At 38.3% G+C, this 21,120-nt stretch overlaps 1 protein-coding gene and 1 long non-coding RNA gene across 4 annotated transcripts in view; one reads left to right on the top strand and one right to left on the bottom strand.

Moving 5' to 3' along the window:
* The first annotated feature begins 1,814 nt into the window (after positions 1 to 1,814).
* LOC111253511 (uncharacterized) lies at positions 1,815 to 9,456 on the top strand. Of its 3 annotated transcripts, none has more exons than XR_002674697.2 (4): positions 1,815 to 2,521; positions 8,006 to 8,488; positions 8,677 to 8,745; positions 8,964 to 9,456. It is a non-coding gene; the product is annotated as an uncharacterized LOC111253511 (long non-coding RNA). The 3 variants fall into 3 exon arrangements; XR_002674693.2 differs by having other exon boundaries at positions 8,961 to 9,456; XR_002674696.2 differs by lacking the exon at positions 8,677 to 8,745 and having other exon boundaries at positions 1,816 to 2,521; positions 8,961 to 9,456.
* A 3,997-nt stretch (positions 9,457 to 13,453) lies between these two features.
* The window catches only part of LOC111246205 (uncharacterized), a 31,382-nt gene continuing 23,715 nt past the window's right edge, over positions 13,454 to 21,120 (bottom strand). Inside the window, exon 2 of the mRNA XM_022795472.2 lies at positions 13,454 to 13,635. Within this exon, the coding sequence (XP_022651207.1) occupies positions 13,469 to 13,635 (167 nt within the window). The 3' untranslated portion in view covers positions 13,454 to 13,468. The remainder of the gene's footprint in view (positions 13,636 to 21,120) is intronic.

The raw sequence follows: 21,120 nt of genomic DNA, 5'->3' as shown, positions 1-21,120 counted from the left end.
ATATATATATGTCTACCAAAACGGATTGATATTACAATAAATGGTCTATCTGAGGCGTAGCACAGTCGATCTGGAGACGAGGTTAGTATTGATATATTCCAACAGGGTACATATATTTTTATATTTGGTCTCTCGCAAGTTCTACCCACCGGGTTCGAAGCCACTGAAAGAGCAAATTGGCCCAGAAACATATCAGCAGCTCGTTTATTGTACATAACGAAGGAAACGTTTTCTTACCCTAATTAGTCAAATAGACCTTGTTCTCTATATCAGATAGTGCCATTTTGCAAACTACAGGAAATTTCTATATTTGTATTATTTATTACATTATATAACTGTGTCAGAATTCATATACTTTCAGAACCAGTCTCACACCACTAGTATATAGAACATCTCTCATATATTATTTATCAAAATATTTGCTTCCGTTGAACCCCACGAAGGGCAGTTCCTCTTTGATTGCCAATTTCAAAATTTGCTTCAGGTTTATCCTACTGTCTTTCATGATCATCTTTAGGTTTGTCGAAATCATCAGTTAAAAATAAACATTTTTATTTTTTTAGTTTTCTTCAATGCTTCAATCATACGTAAATCTATGTTGAAGATATTTAAGCATGATGTACAAGCACAAAAAGCTAGATTTAACTCCTCTGAAGTCCGCAGCGGGAGCAGACTGTTGCAATTTAGATTTATTGCATGGCATTGTTATTTTTACTAGATGAGATTGTGTGAGCGGAGATTTCTTCGTAAAGGAAAGTGATCTTACACTGTGTTAACAGCACATGCTTTTAGTAAAGACGAGCTAACGTATAGCTTTGCTTACTTTAACTAGAATTCCTAAAGCAGCAAAACCAATGTAAGGCAATATATGTATCACTTCGCCTTGTCTCTTTGCCTACATGTCCTGTATACGTGCACATTGATTATACACAGTATATGCATGGTACACCACCTAGGTTGGAGAAAATATTAGGCCTTTTGTCGTAACCGGCATGCCTTTATCTCTCATTCTCAAAGCTAGAAGAAAACCTACTCTTATTAGAACAAAACAAAGAACTGGTGGAAAATGAGCGGCGTATAGTGCGTCGTTCCCTCAAATCAAGAAAAATGAGCTATTTCCTAATTCCTTCATACAGGACAAACCCTACCGAGATGTTAAACTTCGTTTTTAGTCTGAAATCGACAGTCTACGTTATTGTCAATTTTCATAATGTTTTTGAAAAATCGACGAAGATGTCTATGGAGCAAATTAAAGGATCCTCGATAGGCTTTAGACTAAGAGGGCTCACAAATTAATCAAAAGAAGTTCAATTTTTGATAGAGAAATTAACGGGAGTTTTAAAAAGGAAACTACTAATTACCGATCTTGTCGTCCATATAAGCGTTAGCAGCTAGACTCGTTGATATATTTGGCATCTTTTACATTGTTTAGCTGCTCATGTATTTTCGAGACTGTTGGGCTGCCATCAGCCCAAAGTTTAAATTCCCTGCCCACTTGGGCGATCCATTAATAAACTTACGCTAACCAATTTCGTTTGACGCGTCATTACAGCTAAGAAATTAATTGCAGAGTAAAGGAAGAAAATGCGCAGTGTGTGGTTTGGGTCCCGAATTGAATCTGTCATCACACTGTCAAAAAGTTTATCGAAATATCTATGTTTTCTATTTCTAATTTAGATACACTTTCAGAAATAAGGCATAGTTCAGGTAACAACATTTTTCACGCGAGCCTTTCTTGCGCCGTTTAATGGTACTTTCAAAAAATTTCACAGCTTTAACCTTTATCATGACGCGGCATAGAACAAAAGTCACAAAGTAGAGCTTTTGTCACGCTACAGATAGACAGCTGGCATCAAGTTTTTGTACTACCCAGTTTTAGATGAGGTAACTCTACTTTGACGATTTTCTATTTGTTGGCTGGAGATAACAAGGTCCCTTTTGTCTTCTAAGGAGACCGATTCTCTTTTTGGAAGTTGTTTAAACTAGTTTGAAGATTAGTAATATGCGTGCAGTATGACCCACTACCACACCGTAGCCGCTCTAAACGATTTAGCAAACGGCTAGCAGCTACCACTTTTGGTGCTTGTAGCGGATATATGTAGACCATTTCGTATCATATAGTGACGAGTGCGCGCAGTTGAACGTTTAATTTACTCAAACCTCTTATTTTACAGGTTTTCAAGCTGCTGAGCTCCATTATCATGCATTTTTTCTTGGTCAACTTTTATCAGATTTCAAGCTTTAAAATATGTTAATTAAAATAAAACCGTGAGATGCACGCCTCGATGTGACGCGACCTGCTATGCGCCTTTTGGGCCTGTCTCCTTACTGTGAAGATAATAACGTTTTTGCAAAAAAAAAAAAAAAATCTGTGTAAAAATTTTACGAGTAATTTATTCGATATGAAACTCGTACGTACGATTTATGCAAAACTAGTCTACGATACTGGACTCGTTGCCGCTTCAACCATCACCGGGACATAATCACGTACCTTGACACTAATTCGTATTTGCTTCTAGTGGTAAGTATTTCAGGACAACTACTATATTCTAGAACTAAATATATAAGCTATTTTTAACGATTTACAGAAAATGAAAATTAAACGTTCCGGTTCCTTTCTCCCTACAAAGTATAGGATTGACAGGGACTTAGAAATTCACTGATAAGAGTGAATTAGATATAATTTTTATTTGGTTCCTGCTGTCCTACAATAATTAGTTTCATCTATTGTGCGTTTTATAATTTTGTTTATAACCTCACAGCAGACGTTTAGGTAAACATTTCCAAACCATGCAAACCACCTTAACTCATGCGAAATGCTCTGACATATGCCCGTATTCATCAAAAATCACACGGAGTCACCCTGTTTTGCACAAAACAGTCTTTATCAATTTCAGTATGTTTTGCTATAACTAAATACATCCGCCTATGTCTTATTAAAAGCCAATGTCGGTGTTTTTGTCCCAAATCCCCGATTAAATGAATATTTTAGCGGCAAGTTTGCTTCCGCCATGAGACGTGATGTGACGATTTTAATTTGCTGACCAGTTGGGAATATGTAAAAAATTATACATTGGGAAATGGTTCTAGATTTTGATAAGGGGCCAATAGGGGAACACGTTGAATGCTTGTTCTATTCTAATTCAGCGGTAAGACAACGGCAAGTGGTTAAGAATAGACTTTGTAGGGATAAAGTTTCTTAAGACCTGTTGTGTGTTTGCGACAGGAGATTAAGGAATAAAGAAAACAGCTATTTTTTCATATTATATCTACAACAGCCATTATACGTGGACTTTTTTGGTTCAATTGTCTTCTTGTCTTGAAATTTTCATGTCATGGTGGGTAGTTTCCCGGCGTACGATGCCGACCTTCTGAAGATTTTCGATTGCCGATTCCTAGTTTCAGACAAGCTAGGCCACTTTAAGTGAGGTATTTTGTTAAAGCGTAATGTTAAACACGTTTGTGCGATATAGTTATTATTACAAGTATTATTATTATTATTACTATTCACTTAATCGCTTCTTCACGAGATCCGACTATAGAACCACTTGTTAATAAATTTTTCCTTACGCAAAAAAATCTGTCAATCTGGCAAGTATTAGTTACTATATGTTAGAACTATTACAGGCAAAGTTAGCGTTGCAGTGTAGTACAACTTTTCGCAAAAACTTACTATGAACTTTGCAATAACTTGTATAATTTCCTAGTTGCGACAAGCAAATTTCACAATAACAAGCAAACTTGGGTAGAACATAGGCAGGGATGTGAACATTTAAACTTTGAACTATAGAACACGGAAGCGGAGGGTTGCATTATAACGTAACTGGTCTATTTTGAAAATTGAAGTTGGCATCGAGGATCAAACATTTAGCAATTGAAAATATTTTTCTCTTGCTAACTTTGTATTAGCTAGAACTGTACTTGGATTTAAATATAGCAGATGCAGCAGTTAACTCATATTAGCGAAAAAAGGGCTTTTGCGATTTGATCCAGCATCACTAAAAAAAACCTAGAAATAGTATTTTGCATGTAAAATTTGCACTCTATGCCTCGTGATTTTGTAGTGCTGATGTTTTAGGTAAAAACGGCCAATAATATCCAGTGATCCCCGGGGCACCCAGAAGGGCATGCTGCTCGTCAATTTTATTCTGAGGGCTTCACCGAAATCGATGAATAGTCAATCAAAGTCTTCTTTGTTACTCATATTTACAGCCTAGTCTGGATCGACGCCCCTGTGTGCCCGTTGACTTATTTTTGCTAAAATATGCTAATATTCTTCGTGGTAAAAAACGCGTGGCATAAAAAATGGTACAGATTTACAGAGTAGTCGACAATAATTTTTTTAGTAATACATTTATTGGTCTTTATGCAACGGAGTAATTGCGCCTTTTGTACATTTATTTATCCTTAGTATGGAAAAAAAAAACAGCGGATATAGGCTGTTTTAAACAGAAGCACTTCGTACGCATTTCGTAAATCTCGAGTGCTTCATAGAATTAATTTTTTAGCTTGTTTCATGTAGGCCCTGAACTAATACCATCTTTTACGGAGGAGTCACAGAGAAATCACTAAGAAAGGAAATGGGGCAACCATGGACAGCTAATTATATAATTTACTAGTTAGAATGTGGCTATCTCACACGTGACGGCTAATAGAGTCATTTCGGAATACAAATTCGTAATGTATGTTGGGTAGAACAGTGGTCTTCTTCGCCCGCTAACATGCTATCTAATACGGACATATCCTCTAAAAATATTATAAGAATAATTTTATTGCATCATATTATATAATTGTTAACATTAAATTGGTGTCATCCATCCACCACTTGTAGTACGAATGGAAGACATTCACATCTACAGTTATTGAAAGTGTTTTTCTAGGATGCGGTTGCCATGGGAACCATAAACAGCACGAATGTTCGCAGTGCTCGAAAATGGCGGGTAACGAAATATCATCATTTGTTGTGAAAGTCCAAAAAGCAGACGATAAATTGAGTAATAGCCACTCTTGCTCGTTCTTGTTGACTGGTCGTGTATACGTCGTGACATTAATTGGTAACACTGATGCTTGCTGTGGGCGGGATAGCTGAGGGTCGGAAAAAAGATTGGCATCACCTGATAAGTGTACCCAATAACAGAAACTGGGTTAAAGACATTCGAGCCTGCAGTGGCCAAATAATTACCTATAAGCAACTATACTTTTCACGAAGTAACTAAATTGCCGTCATTACGTCTATTACGTTATGATAATGGTTGGAACCATATTTCACATGAATGGTTATAATCGCCCCAAATGCAAACGACACGAAATCATCTAGCTCCTCTAACTCTACCAGGCGACGGTACGGCAATGCAATCTTCAAACACCTATTTTGTACCGTCCCATGAATTTAAACTCGGCAATTGTGTGGTGCTTTACGGAAAATCGACCTTTGCCTAACTGTAAACTAGATCCCTTTGTAAGCGAGAGCTTTTGTCTTACATCGCTCTAAGACCCACAGATTATTTTTGTTTAGTGACGTATACACTTAGGCTCCAGTGTTTACAGACAGTTATATCGTCAAGACATAAAAAAAAATAACTGGGAAGCAAAAGGAACTTTCTGCTGCATCCAAATGTACGTTTTCTATCCTAGGTATGTTGTCGTCAACGTTCACAGAACAAGTTCGTTTTGTCGTTAATCTAGATGAAAGTGGATGAACAATCTTAACGGATTTATATGCAGCTAGTTTTTTATGACTACAAAGTAGAATTAAAGACAATACGTGAACCTAGCAAAAAGGCCAAGCAATATACCTTTACGATCCACCGTCTGTCCTAGTTTATTGGAAATACTTTTTTGAAATCAAGCGCGATATTAAACTTGATTAAGAAAATATCTTCAACAATTGTATATAACAGGAAAGGGATAAGCGCTACTGGGTTTATAGTCAAAGCCTTATCGATATGACAATAAAATAGGTAAAAATTTAAATTACTAGACTTGGTAGATACGTTTTTAAGGCATAGAACTTGTTTAGGGAAACTGCAATTGATCCCACCCATACTTGATTACTTTCCGACCTTGTTGCGGATTACATAGGTGAATGGCCTTTATTGTCATATGCTATAAACAACTGGCCGTTTTTTATTTTTACAGATGCTGTTTATCCAACGTCTAGTTTAAGGCATAAAAAGGATGACCGCCATTCATGTGGTCAAACCGGCATTGGTAATAATCCTTTGAAGCTCAGAGCTATTCTATATAATTTTAAGCCTGTGATGACTATCTAACGGAAAGTGCATAAATTGTTGATGATAAAAATGATCCCTCGTTAAATGGGCCTTTATTATTCTCTCACTTAATTTGCCAGCTCTCTAAGTACGAATATATTAGCATGTATAAGGAGCGTTATCTAGCAATAATATCAACGGCTTGAGGGCTTCAATCCAGTCTGTAATATGGCTGGTAGTATTACCCACACCCGCCGAGCAGTCTCATTCCCAAATCCCCTGCTCAAAGCTATAGAAGGCAATTACTCTAAACCCAGCGTTACTCTCCTGTTACCCAGGAATGAATCCAGGATACGAATTGGGAAGTAGCGATGGTGGTAGCAGCAATAGTAATACAACAGAGGTGAATACAGAAAGCTGTATCCGATGTTCCGCTCCGTTTTTGGCCCTTCCATAAGCCTCTGGCACGAGCTTTACTCCTTCGATTCCTTTTCAGAGGAGCTATTCTGTTTGTTGTTATCGCCGTTTCTGCTGCTTCTATATACATCGTAATTATTCGGCCCCTGAGTTTCTCTTTTCGTCTGTCGTTTTATATCGGCCGTATCGCTTCTGCTGTTGAATCTGCGGCAAGACGGCTGGAACGATTCGTGTGGTCTGCTCACTTCTATCGGTCGCCGACCCCGCAAAAGCAGCAATGCCCCTCGCGCAACTTTAGCGTACTTTGATAGTTTATTCACTCCCGTTTATCCCGCGGCTTTGTATCCTTATATCCCTATGTACCTTTCAAATCTTTGTTGTTGAGCCGTGCAAACTCACGGAGCCTCTATAGTGGCTTCCTGTGTGGAATCATTTTCTCTTCCGGCAGCCATAGCGAGCGCCTACAAATGAGTATGCACATATTAAAGGTAAACATAGAATGGAGCAAATGGGTAGTTTGCCCACTGTTGTTCACACTGAACATCCCGTTACAGACGTTGTAATGAAAATCTGTAGTTGGCATATGGTACAACTTCCTTCTGCCAGATATATTAGCTGTTCAAGACTTGATTATAATAATAGTTTATTACAAGCAATACAAAAAATAGACTCACAATCTCTGGACGCTTACGTACCCGAGAAGCAAATCGGTAAAAAGGATCCAGCTTTGCTATATTATCATCAGCACAATCCTGAAATGTTTAGAGGGGGACTTTTGGGAGTGCTACTAATTAGATTTATATGTGTTTTATATTGCTGATTAACTATATATAGGATTGTAATATATTGACCTTATTATGTGGTCGAACTAGCGGGAACACTTTCTGTGAATATTGGCCGCTACCGATTATTGTTCAAAATGATGCGCGGTCACCTAGTGACAATGTGATTATGCCATAATGAATCGCCGTCATACGTAGCTTCGTCGTTGTATATGTTTATATTTGTTATTCTGTGGAACACTCACTTCATGAAATGTATTATTATTTCCAAACAATTATATTTATACAAACGTGTTACTTCATCTTATCTTAAAATTTTTAAGAAAGTCGAAACCGTAACGGCGATTCTGTATAACATGAAGCTTGTGATGAAGATCTAATCGTTGTAATTAAGTAAATCGGCTTCAATGGATGAACCCTCACTGTAAAAATTCTTCTTTCGAAGCCGATCATATACCCAATAATATACATTGTTTTTAAAAGTTGATCATCTATAATGATGGAACCTGGATTCGCTGCATACATTGAATATGCATGTTAACCTCCAAAACGTTGCACCTAAAGGATGCCATTTCCGATTTTTTCCAATTCCAGCATTTTTCTGCCCGGTCTCTCCGCTTCTCTGGCACTCTAAGTCTCGATGTAGGAAGGGGCACTTGAACTTACCGAACTCGGGTAGACGACCGCATCCTAAAACGTTTTGAGAGATAATTGTTCAAGTAGGAGGACAACGACTTGGTGCCGTTCCGATAAACCACCGTCAAAGTCCAGCTGGCCCATCATATAACAGAAGAAAATTCCGATTGTAGCTTACAACATTGGTCGGTCACTAAGCAATGTGGCAAGGTATAGGGTATCTGCGTGGCCGGCTTATTTAGCCAAGCGCCTTACCCTGGATTATTCAAGGGCTGCGACATCTGTGCCTCAGTTCGCCTGGCCGCTTGGAGGTTTCTTAGGATCACTCGCCTTGATGGCTTCATGGAACTTGGTATCGTCCACTGGGGACCCTGTCGCCCTGGGGTTAATCAGGCATAATGAGGCTTTTGCCTTCAAAATAGGGTGGAAAGCAAGAACCAGGTGAGTTCATTCAGATGGGGAAATCTTGGAGATGCTAGTTCAGAAATGCAGAATTTAATGGTCAAGGCTGGCCTCAGTTCTACGATCGTGGCGTTAACTTAACAAAAGTGTAAACAACTTCGCGTAACTTTTTTTTAATTAAAATTTTAGTGATCTGTTAAGCATACGCCAATTTCTCTCTATTCAAGGTGCATCATAATGTTACGTCCTAATGGAATAGGTCCGCTCAAATAAACATGCAACAGGCACTAAAGCAAGTAAGTGCCACAAAGCGGTGCGAAACTACCTGCTTAACGGTTCACGTTTAGACCTTCCCTTGATATATATATTCTAAAACACCTGGTGGAATAGACATGTTTGTACAATATAGCCATAAAGAGATTCAAAGAGACTGTTTCACTTATTATTGTATATCAGTCAGAGCCAAGTATGTATAAACTGCAATTTTTTTTTTTATTTTTATTATTTTTAGCAGACGAGAAACGTAAAAGGCATTATTTGCAAAAACTGGTTTCCGTCAAAAGGATGATTCATGTGACGTTCGTCAAATTCTACGTGAAATCAAAAACTCCTTATGAACGTCAATCATCTATGCAAGGCGAACGAAGAGCTCAGTAGAACCCTAACAAAGAAAACATAGCTTACTGAGAAAGATGTAAATCTCGTAAAGAGCGCATAAACTGAAGACGAGTGAAGGGCCCTGACCAGATACCTCTGTCCGATTGCAGACACAAGTTAAATGCGTTGATGGCAAGAATGCTCCTATAGTACCAGCGGCCATCTCATCCGCCGGTCGCTGTGCCAAACGAGCAATAAAACGCCATAACGGTTTCGAAAAACCAAAGTTCAAAGCAGTGGTAGTAATTGAGGAGCTTAACTTCGATGATTCATACTGACTACGGACTTCGCGTAACCGCGGGCCAAATTATACCTTCCGTAAGAATAAATCCAAAGTACATTTGCCTATATACGTGTTTACTCAACAAGAGATGCTCTCTACCAATACCTAGGTATCAAAGAAGCAGATATTTCTCTACCAACAGAACCATGGCTCGTCAAAACAGACAACTTCAGACAACTTCAGCTGAGTGAAACTGTAGTAGCTTATGCAAAGGATAAAAAAAAAAGTCGCATGGTAGTAGAAGTTATTATGTTTTAAAGAGTTTCGAAACTGATATAAGATCCTTCTCGTCGCTTATACTCTCATAGAGGTTGATAAATTCTGGATCAGTCTACAGCCTCGCCTGTAGGAAGAACTAGAACTAATAACTTCGTAGACCGCATGATGGTACTAATTAAAAAACTAAGAAAAATGATAAAATGTTGTTTTTGCTTGCTTTAAACCTACCGCGCGTAGGTTTGATGACAAAATGAAAGGAGACATGCTAATCATGGGTTGGTACCGATTGTTACAGGTCACACCCAATGCACTCAAACACAGCGTCTCCCTTCGGCATTGTGCTATATGTCATTGATTGTGACTCAGCGTTAAAAGCTGAGATACCTCCCAACCTGATTGACTTAAAATTCTCTACCTCCAGCCATATATATGATAAGTGAAACTATTGCCAAAAGCACAATTATGCAAAATGCTCGAATAAAATTTAATCGGGGTCAATTATGTTTTTTAACAATTGCGAGGGTATGCACAACCACTTCATTGACGAATACGTTTCACATAAACGTAAAATATCACGAAAAGATCAACAAACATGTATCTCAGCTATTTTTATCAACAGAAAAAAAATGTGATCTGCACAAGACCGCGGACCTTCAGAACAATGTTAATCGACCAACTAGAAGCGGCATTTTCTTCGAATCTATATGTCCGTCGAACAGGAACGGTTACGGCGCGATCTCGTAGACCCTCTGTTGCTTTTCGAAGACCCTTCCGAATCATCTGTCCACGATGTAAATGTCGTGTTAGTAAAGATACTCCAGTATTTGAATAGAATCCAGTCCAAGACGAGTGAAATCTTGGACGATCTCCCATTTGAAGGCCTTAAGAGCTCAATGTGTGCTTTCCTTGCACAAATGTCCAGACGATGTGTCCTCAATGCATAAAAAGGGATAAACGATTATGAACGTCAACAGGAAGCCTGTATCACAAATTAAGAAACACCGATTCGCGGCTACTGAAGACATGAAATGAACGAAGTTTATTGGAACGTCTCAGTGTTTCAACGTGATCGACTTCGATTTCAAGTCGTATCGAAACAGGTCACTCATTCGAAGCTTTTCAAGTTGCTTTCCCGTCTTGGGGTCAGTAATCGGCTGTTTTTTTTTCAATGCCCGCTTCCTTTGTGATACAGTCAATAGGAAATATTCAAGCTACAGCTTGAGATTTCATTTATACATTTTCTATATAAATTTAATAATGTGCATATTATATTTATCAATATGTGTAAAAGTGTATGCAAGAGTCGGTAAAGACGATGGCGACTTGCTTTTCCAAGGTACCCTACGCATTGTTTAAACTAGATCAGCAGGCTAAATTTGAATCTATTGGTTGAAAAGTAAGTCATTCTATATTATGGACACGGAAATATTATGATTTAATCTTAAACATCATCCACGCTGCAGCGTTCAGTTTCGGAAATGATATACAATACGTGACGGATATGACTGTTCACGCAACATGCCGCTTTAGCTAGATCTTATTTGAAAAGGTCCACCTTTGTATATCAGGCCCTTCACTATATATGTTGGGCCATTTATGATCTCCATCGTATCCAAGCTTGAAAAAAGGTACTGAGAGACTTAGAAGGTTAAAAGTGTATGAGCACAGTACGGAGATCAGTACGATAGACACTCGATGTCATTGTTTGAATGTTTTAATACGCACCTTTCACGTAAGAAAAAAAAAAAAAGTAATCTTCGACACGATAAAGACGTGTACTAAATCTCAAAAACGATATTTTACCGTAAATTCTAAAAACCAGCATGTAAATAATTTATTCCCATGCAAAAATCTTGTGTGTCAATCATACGACAATAGCCAAAAAAAGGTATGCCTGTCTTATTACGAAAACAGACATGTGTACTGTCGTCAAGTATTCGAAGCGTTATTCAAAACCATTGTTTTCGCCCCGTAAAAATCTCTGCGGAGCCATCTACTTTCGGTCTCCAGAGCTATTTTAACCCGGCTTATCAGTAATGTTGAAAACCCTGGCTGGCGAATTGATAACTACTTAATTCTATAGACTAATTATATCTGTGTCGTATCGAACAGAAAGTAGACATAAAAGGGATTACGGATAAATAAGTGTGTCCCGTGATAACTGATTTGGCTACTAATCTTAGGGCCTAAGTTCGTAGTCGGCCATAGACACACTTCCCTTCGTATCGGAAGTCGATAATCCGATCGAACGTCTAACGGCAGTGCCCGACGTTAAACAAACTTGAAATAGAAATAAACATGTCTTGCTACTTTGCAATCGGGATTGTTTTATCACATCGCATCTATGTGCAGTCCTGTGACGCATGACTGTTTGTTACTATGAAACTGGGTCGACATTGTGGAAACCAGCGATGCTGTAATGAGTAGCCCAATCAATTGAAAACGTCATCGAGATGATAAGGGTTAAAGCACTAGCTGAATTCGTCTAAAATTGGAGAAGAGATCCGGCAAGGAGGCTTTTAGTAAAGCAATACTTTGGTACTGGTGCGTATTGACTTTAGGAACAAAAGCTGAAAGGTTGAGGATTATGAAAGAGATGACTAAGCCTCAGGATCTCAAACGGAAACGAGTCGCTGTCATTACGGAAGCTTTTGAACAAAACAAACCGTGGACAATGCACGTCTTGTCAGTTCCGTGTGAGAGTGCCCGAAGTACGTATCATGTTATTGCAATAAAAAAACACTGAAAATGGCGAACAAAAGCGTATGGGCTCCTTACAAACTGAGTTTAGGATAGAGATACAGAGATACTACAGAGAATCGATGCAGTAGCTATCGTTACAATCGTGGAACACACTGTCGCCATAGACGAGACGTAGGTCCGTCTGTGTTACCCTACAGAAAAAGATCAAACAAGAGATGGGCGTCGAACAGGAGAAAAAGTGACATTAGTAACGGTGTCGGATATATTTTGTTACCTAAACGGACACAGTTAGTTGTGCTTGAAATTATACTTGTAATGGACATCACCGCCATTTGTTATTACGAAAATTTTGCCGAAAAAAAAAGAAGTGATCAGAGCCGTCAGATGACCGTAGTTTTTCGTGGTGCCTCAACAACAACGTACAGTCTCCACACTGTCCTGGATCGAAAAGGACCGAATCGAGCAATAGTTCTAGTCTTCTTATCCCTAGATTCGTGTAACGTCAACTGTTTCAGCACTTTAAACGATGCGATAGGTACCGTCATGAAGTTTACTATCGATTTTATTAAATCAGACGTTGACAACAAAACATGGTACGCGAATCAAAAGTACATAGCTGTTGAGGGGTTCCTAGAGCACTGAGTAGTGCGTGAACGATAACGGAACGTGCATCCAGCTATTTTTATTTGTATCTTCCATGGCTAAATAACTCTGGACAACCCTTCTAACTCGTCCTCGTTGAAACGGTCATCAGTACACGTGGTTTATTTTCAGCTAGGAAGCTGAATTCTTGTCACAGTAAATTACATTTATCTTATGTATTTGTTTACAATTTCCGTGCATCAGTACTCAGTGTTACTTCCTATATTAATGGCTACTAGCTAAGATGAAGAAACGATTGAGAAGATGACATTTCATTTACAAAGGTGTTCAGAGCAGAATTTCGTGGTTGTACGGATAGGCGTGAAGAAAAGCGGATCTTCTAAGTTGGACATCTTGTACAATAATCCTATTTTTGCAACAAGTTATTAGACGTATCTGGTGAACTTTGCATAGATCTACATCTTATAATAATGGTCTATTACCTGTAAATACTACATTTGAAAAATTAGATTTTCTTTTGCAGTAGCGTAGATTACCTTTGGCTGAAATTTACTTTAAAATTCCTGCTTACTTTTTTTAGCGACCTGAAAAGGATCATCAGATTCTACTAGTTCCACATGCGGCGCCACCGAGAAGTGTGAATCGCGGTAATTGTGCACTTCGATCGCGTGCTCGAACGCCGCTCGTAACTCTGTTTCTCCCTCTTTTAAGAAGATCGCACCTAAAACAACCCAGCATAAAACTTAAGTTAGAAGTTATTTCGTTCTTCTTTCCTAGCTTACGTACTAGTTAACTTATTTCATGTACGTCGAAATACCAGTGATCATAACGTAACTGTGCCAAGAACCAGGCCGAACGATAATAGAAATTATCTTATCACAATAATCTAGTTGGAGACATATGAAGTCTCTTAGTCTTTAAAGAAGATTCTTCAAATTTGTTTCTTCATAGTCTGTCACTTTGGCGCTGTGGGAGCGCTTTACTTCAACACACGGACATTCCAAGCCTTTTTCGCAGCTCAGGACAGTAACATATGATAGGCTCGTTTCACATGTCGTTGAAAATATGATAGTTAGCAGAGATTTCGGTTACCTTGATTGGATAAGGATCAGAAGCCTGACATACTCGGTTAATGCCGATGCTTTTATTTCAGCTGTAGCTTCATGTCTACAGATTCTTTTAAAAGCTTCATTTGGTCACTGTTTTACATGAAGATTTCCTGCAATTGGAAATCATTAGTAGTGTTGAACACTCTTTTTCTCAATACGCTTTTCTTTTTCTTTTTTTTTTATAATTGCATGTTAACTGATGAGTAATTATGCACTTAAAAACAATTCGCTAAGGGAGTTAAAGAGGTATTACGTCGGTGAGTTATTCTAGCATTCCATGGCGCTAGCATGTAAAACAAAGAGGGAGTTTTCAACGTCAGCCTGTAGAAATTTTTTGTATTGTCCTTATTGTCTACGTTATATCAAACTTGCTATTCGTGCATATATCAAAAAGGAGGTCCGTGTACCAGTCACTCTCAGGAGACATACTATTGAAAGAAGCGCATCTCTTCTTATTCCATTGTGAGAAATCTGCGAAGGATAGAACTGAAAAAATCTGAGGTGAAGACGAGGCCGTTCCGCTGGCTCTCTTAGCTGCAACTTGGCATCGTGAAACTCATTGAGAACGTTTCTACCTACTCGTGTGTGGGTGGTAGCTTCCAGCGAGGCTTACGGACCGGCTACGTATTGAAAACAGATGTTAGACAGAAATTTAAACGGACAATAAATCGTACGCGATACAAAAAATTGAAAACTGGCTCCTTGCTACTTGTACTCATCGAGTTACCTTAGAGTTAAAAATCCGCTTGAACATTTAGGGCGCATGAAGAAACCATCGTTTTTGCTGGTGCTACTGCCAGCTGCGTAGATAAATAGGCAGGTTTGTAGCAGTGCGCGCCGAGCTGCTAGCCCGGTACACTGATCACAGTGCTGCGGTGTACGTAATGAAATGGGGTCCTATGGAGGCGCCGTGTGAGAGGCGGGTGTAGCACTCTGGTCATCTAGTGTAGTTCGCGAAAGATAGTATTGGCAAAGCAAAACGATAATTTCGACGACTTCATCCGCTTTTGCGAGCGTGGGAAAATCGCAACGAGTCTAAGTTATGACAGCATGCGCGGCTGCGAAACAGCAAGACAGGTAAAAGCGGACATAAGCGTGCAATAAAAAGATGGAAAATCGAAGCAAGAAAATCATGAAGAAGCAGAACAAGTACTAAATGAAACGCTGGAATGGGCAGCGGCAGTAACTATATTTAAAAAATATCTAAAGGAACATTGTGTAGCCGAGATTTTTGGCGAAAGTTGAACCCTCATGTTTTTGAAAAATAAGGGTTTATAATTTACATATTATAACTTATCAATGTAAAAAGATAAAATTTCAAGATTCAGAACCTAGTACATGCCACAACTCCTCTAATTCTTGATTATGAATATTACAAAAAGATCTACAGCCGCGTAATGAATGAAAATTATGTAATCTCGAGAGATGTTTGTGTGTTGTCGTCTAAAGGTATTCAAAACTGAAGCAATAGTACGGTATATATCAGAAATCAGGTATCTATAGGCCAAAATCTACTTCACACTTCCGCTGTGAACAATCGATGCCATAGGAAGGATAAAACAAAAATAGGGCATTCGTCAAAAGCTCTTCTATCGCGTAGCTGCAATAGATGTATGGGAGGTGCACTTATCAATACTAGGATTTTGTCCTTTATTCTACTAAATCGTCAAATTTTTTTTCAAGCAACCTCATTTCACATGTTGTCGATACCTGCGATATGGACATGCTACAATGTCTTTATATATACAACTCTATTTATTCCTGCTAAGCTGAATTCTACTCTAAGGCCACTTGATTTTCTTAATTTATCTATAAAATTGCCCGAAATGGGCAATTTTATAGATAAATTAAGCAACCCGCTTTATTTGTTCAACGAAATTTTATTTTAGAATGCCTTTGAAAATGTAGCTTTGGAATAGAAGAAGGTACAATCGAAGAACCAAAACAAGAATTGTCTGATAAATATTCTATGAAATAATTTTTCGCTACTTTATGTAGCTCGTGGTGGTTTATAAATTAAATTGCTATACTGGTGACAAATTTGCAACTGTTAGAAGTAATCATCTTTGTTGTAGAGGTGCTACTGCTACCCTCCGGGTCGATAGTATCTTCAAATGTCGAATCAGCTCGTCTGAAACGACATTTGAAGACATTGACGAAATGGGGCTGTCAGTCATCAGACCTTCGTCAAAATTAGTCATTCAGTGTTATTTTGTACAATCGACCAAATATCGAACTTCTAAACGGCATGGGGGGGGGGGCGAGGGCGAGGCTATCGATAGTTGAATGCTCAGCAAGCTCTTTTTGTAAATGCCTCAACTGTGTAAATGAATTAACTTAGTGCTTCAGTGTGAGTTTGTCTTTACTCCCATAGGAGTCTTTCTACCGATGGGAATGGCTTGTTCGTCGCTGGATTACAACAATGTTTTGTAATGTTACTTATCCAAACATTGACAAACACGCAACTCGGGCTTTTTTGGCGCCGCCAAATGTGCACCGCTTATTACTACGGTGGATGGCTTGTATAGAGATAAGCATGCGCTAATAGGTCATTTCTCTGTTATCTCGTTGGATTCTAGTTTTCTGATCATCATGGATTGGTGTATTCTCTCTATATCTTGATTGTATAGGATAAGACCAAACCTAGTGTACGATATTTTTTAGGTTTTAAGTTACCAGAAGATTCCTTGCCCTCTACGTGTATTAACATGAAAACATACGTATTAAAGATAATAATTGTTATTATATTTTTAAGCATGGTATCTTATTGATTTAGATAGACGAAAAAAGTTAGAACTGCAAAACAAAACTTCAATCATCTCTAGTGTCCCCATGATAGGTTAGTAGGTGACGTGTTTGCTTGCTAGTCTTAGGCCGCGTTGTGGTCTAGGTTAGAACCGCGGTATAGAGCCACCTCATTTCGTGCTGGGGGCCAGCCGTCTAATGGAATTATGTCTCACGACGATGCGGGACACAAAACTTGAAACAGTTTGTAGTAGTTGTGTTCTTATCTCTAAACAACATTCAGTATCTTTTCTATTACAAGCGTCGCTGGTCGATCAAGATAGCTGCGTTTTACATCGAAAAGAATATAAAAGAAACGGCACAGTTGCTGTACGGGGGACTGCAATGACACTCAGACTTCGTTCTTCCTTTTCATTGAGATTCTCAAATGTACGACCTTCAACTGCTCTTCAGATGTCAAACGGTGACATGGCATTCGAATGCACGAAGGATGCAAAACATAATTCGACTTTCTTGTTCGACAAGACCACATCGTTGTAGTATATATCCACGCGTATAGAGGAGCTGCAAAGCAGAGATCCCGGATTGCTTAAAGGGATTCTCTATGACGAATTTTGAGTCAGTTGCTACGCTAACGTTCCATAATAGAGATGGTCTTAGCTGCTTGAAAAGACAACAAAACGGTACCACCGACGACATTTAGAGCGGAATAATGGAAATTTCCAGCGACAAGCACCACGCAGCGGAACGATCATCAATTTGTTCCCTAGTAAAACGTTAATGACCCTAGTAAAACGATAATTAAGAGATCCAAATCCAAACATGCTTAACTGTGTGGGTGCCCCTCAGCCGTCATGTGATCTAAACTTTATATGGAAATATCTCATTTAATAGGCTATGTGAAATGTTTGATGGTGTCATGGAGTAAGTATTGCGTTAATAACACCTACCGGACGCACAGAGGTAATGCAATCAGGACCAAAAGTAAACAAAGAAATAGTCAGAATGTAGAAATACAATTGTTTAGCTTCCATTACCCAATAACTCATAAATATTAACTCCGCGATGGGCCCACAGAATTATTCATCTAATATCCCATAGCTGATACCTAATTAACAGAATCGAGTTGTTACTAAATGAATAAGTAAAAAGACAAGTTAGAAATGGCTTTCCACTACTACTACATACTTGTAACGGTAAGTTCGACATTTAGAGAGACGCTCGAGTACATATGATGGGGTTTGAATTGAATATCGCGTACTCTGAAAGAGAACGCTTGACGACCACACGATGATTTTACATAACATATATTTCTGTTTGTCTGAAAAAGGCTTCATTGCATTTATTTAACTGAAGGCTAGGAAAAGTTCAGTGGATTTTATAGTAAACATTTTATTTACCATTGCTGGATAAGCATTGCACGCACACAAGCGTAAGGTTATTTCTAATACAATAAACTGAGTGTTGTAATATACAATATAATCTGGTTTACCTATCAGCCCCTAATAAATATCATTTTGTGCAGTTTTTCAACTAGTCACTCGTGTCTACTCGATTTCAATTTGGGCGTAGAAGCATACGCTGATTCGAGCTTGATGTTTCATTGTGTATTTTTTGCACGATACTGACCACTCCACGACGCGGACTGCTGCAGATAAAACATTTGTTTATCTCAACGCTGGTCAGACATAGCTAACGAATTAAATAACCTGAAGAGTTCGCATAATTTGGAATATGATTTACTAAGCACTTCGGTTGGCTCCCGGCTCAAACCTCAAAAAAGACAGGATCTGTATGGATAAGGTTGCTGGCAGCTTTACAACAAACCTTCGTGAACTTATAAATACTATATAGAAATCTTGTATAGACTGAGGTCATCCCCACACTAACTGTGGGATGCTTATTATTTGTGTTATGTCTTATTTTGCGTTGGTCTTTGGAGAGTCGCTAGATAGAAATATCCCTGCGGATCAAGTAGGATTCCATGAAGGATAGGGAATTTTTATCTAAGACGTTTGGGCAAACAAAGTGGAAGCTGTAGCATCGACGCTCACGTTGGGCCTTCCACTATCTGATAGCGCACGCTAGAAACATGCCGGTTCTCATCTACTTTTTCTAGCGTTGTACAAGGTTAAATAGCAAGTAACTATTATTAATACGTAAACTTAAATATACGTAGTTATAATGTCTCCTAGTTTGTTCAGCACTGCTATGCAGCGACACGATGACATTTTAATATGCTTTTGAGGTATAAAATGTGTGATACACTCTTACGTGGTGGATATATACGAGAATGGGTGTTACAATAAAACCTTGCTCCTAACAACGATTTTTGACAATGAGGGCTGGAATTGATATAGGAGGTTTTTGATCAGCATTCAATTACCAAAGGATCACATTATCTTGTATGACAGTCAATAGCTAGCTTTCCTAGTACTTAGTTTGATAGGTATCCGAGTAACCAAAAAGACGTTCAATCGAATTCTTCGAATCGAGTCCGTATAAAGGAAATGGTCAAACAATGTTTACGCGGCGGCCCTTTGTTACCCTTTTATTCGTTCAGATAGGTACAGGTCTAAAGCGGAACGTCAAGATAGCACCTATGAACTCTCAAGTAATATATTATTTAATTATTATTCAAGATTAACGGAGCAATTGGCTATATTGGCAGTAAATGGGTGGACGAATGCACTGATATAAGATATAGGTAGCTAGATATAGGTAACTAGCACGTTCCTTCGAAAATAGCGCTTGTAAAACACTAAAATCAACTATGATTTTAAAGGCAGTAATTGGCAAATTTATTGCCTTCAGAGAGGTAAATCATTTGAGTCTGCAGTCGAGAGTAGAGCCTTTACACTAAAGTACCAACGATGGTTAGCTATATAGGCCCAGAAATATAATAATAATACAGTTTAAGTTCATCAGCTAAAAGAGATTTAATAAGAAATCGACCGTACGCTGTCATAGACAAGCACAGATAAGGTACCCTATCCTAAAATATTTGTTAGGGCGTATCTAATGTCTTGATATAATGAGTGTCGTATGCTGTAGTTAGTCGTTGTATAGGACTTGTTCGACGCCTCTATATAATTTTGACATCCTATTGTACGCCGTAGGGCACATAATGATACAAGATCGAGGTCTATTCCTTTTGCCAACATTGTCGAATCCAATCGTTAAACGAGCTTTGTTCGTAGTTTGGAGTCTGTGTAAAAATTGTAACGTTAGGAGTTGAAGCGTAATTATTAGGACGAAGATAATATAGTACAATAACATATAAGAAGGAACTATACAAAGACATATGGATGCATATTTGAGATATTTCAACTTCTGTTCCTCAACTCAGGAATAAAACGGCAGATGCTGCACGTAGTTATCCATGCGCCTTACTCTATGCAGAAGCTTACGATCCTTTCTAGCAGACAATCGCATTACAAATGAATAATAAGCAGAATAATAAGTAGAAGCCAGAAGAGATAATTAATATGATTAAAACGTGAGGTGATTGAATATTATTCGGAAATTTTTCCCGAAGCTGTTGCTGCTTTTCCTCTACTGTCATTTTCGCCACGCCGCCGGGTACCCGATACATCACTAAAAAAATGCCTACCAACCCTTATATCGACAGCGTTGAAAAATAAGCTATGCATTCTAGAAAAAAAAACCAATCGAAAAATTCAAACAAGATAAAAAGTAACCACTGATTCTTAAGATAACTTTAGAATGTTACTAAGCGTGTAGGAGGTTTAGTAGCGTTTTTGTGTTTGGGTATTGAATCTACTGTAAAGAGGATATTAAATGATCCATATAGTCATTATTAGGACTGCATTCAGAGAATCAATGGGTTAATCAAAATAGATAATGAAAAACAGATTAAGAACAAACTCTATTTGTAAGAAATACCGTACATTAATGACATTTCTCTGAACATCTTCGCTATGTAGAATTTCTGCAAAAAACACTCGTTTCGATCATTTAGAAGAATATCGTTGTTATTTTTAAAGCGATTTTTAAGACCGCCTGTTTTATTAACGAAGGAAATTTGCGAAGTTGTACCTTCCACAGCACATTTTAGATATTGTGTTAAACGCTAAACATGCCAAAACCGGGTGGACTTTATTTGACTCTTTGTATATTTTCGGTGCCCGTAAATATAAACAGATCTCGTTCATGCAGGGTCCTCTATTGCCAACAATCTTTTTAATGATTTTCTTAATATTTAAGACTTTAAGCAATTGGCATTTAAGGGTCTAATGGGCTCCTCAAAAAATGGTCATACATCGCTAAGCTTTATGTCAGGGTATAAAGGATTTTTTTTTATATAGCGAGAAACTATCAAAGGGATATTT

This window comes from Varroa destructor, unplaced genomic scaffold (genome assembly GCF_002443255.2).
Source record: "Varroa destructor unplaced genomic scaffold, Vdes_3.0 BEIS01000001.1, whole genome shotgun sequence".
Classification (NCBI taxonomy): Eukaryota; Metazoa; Arthropoda; class Arachnida; order Mesostigmata; family Varroidae; genus Varroa; species Varroa destructor.
The sequence above is the reverse complement of the archived record's forward strand: the minus strand, read 5'-3'. Positions and strand labels throughout refer to the sequence as shown.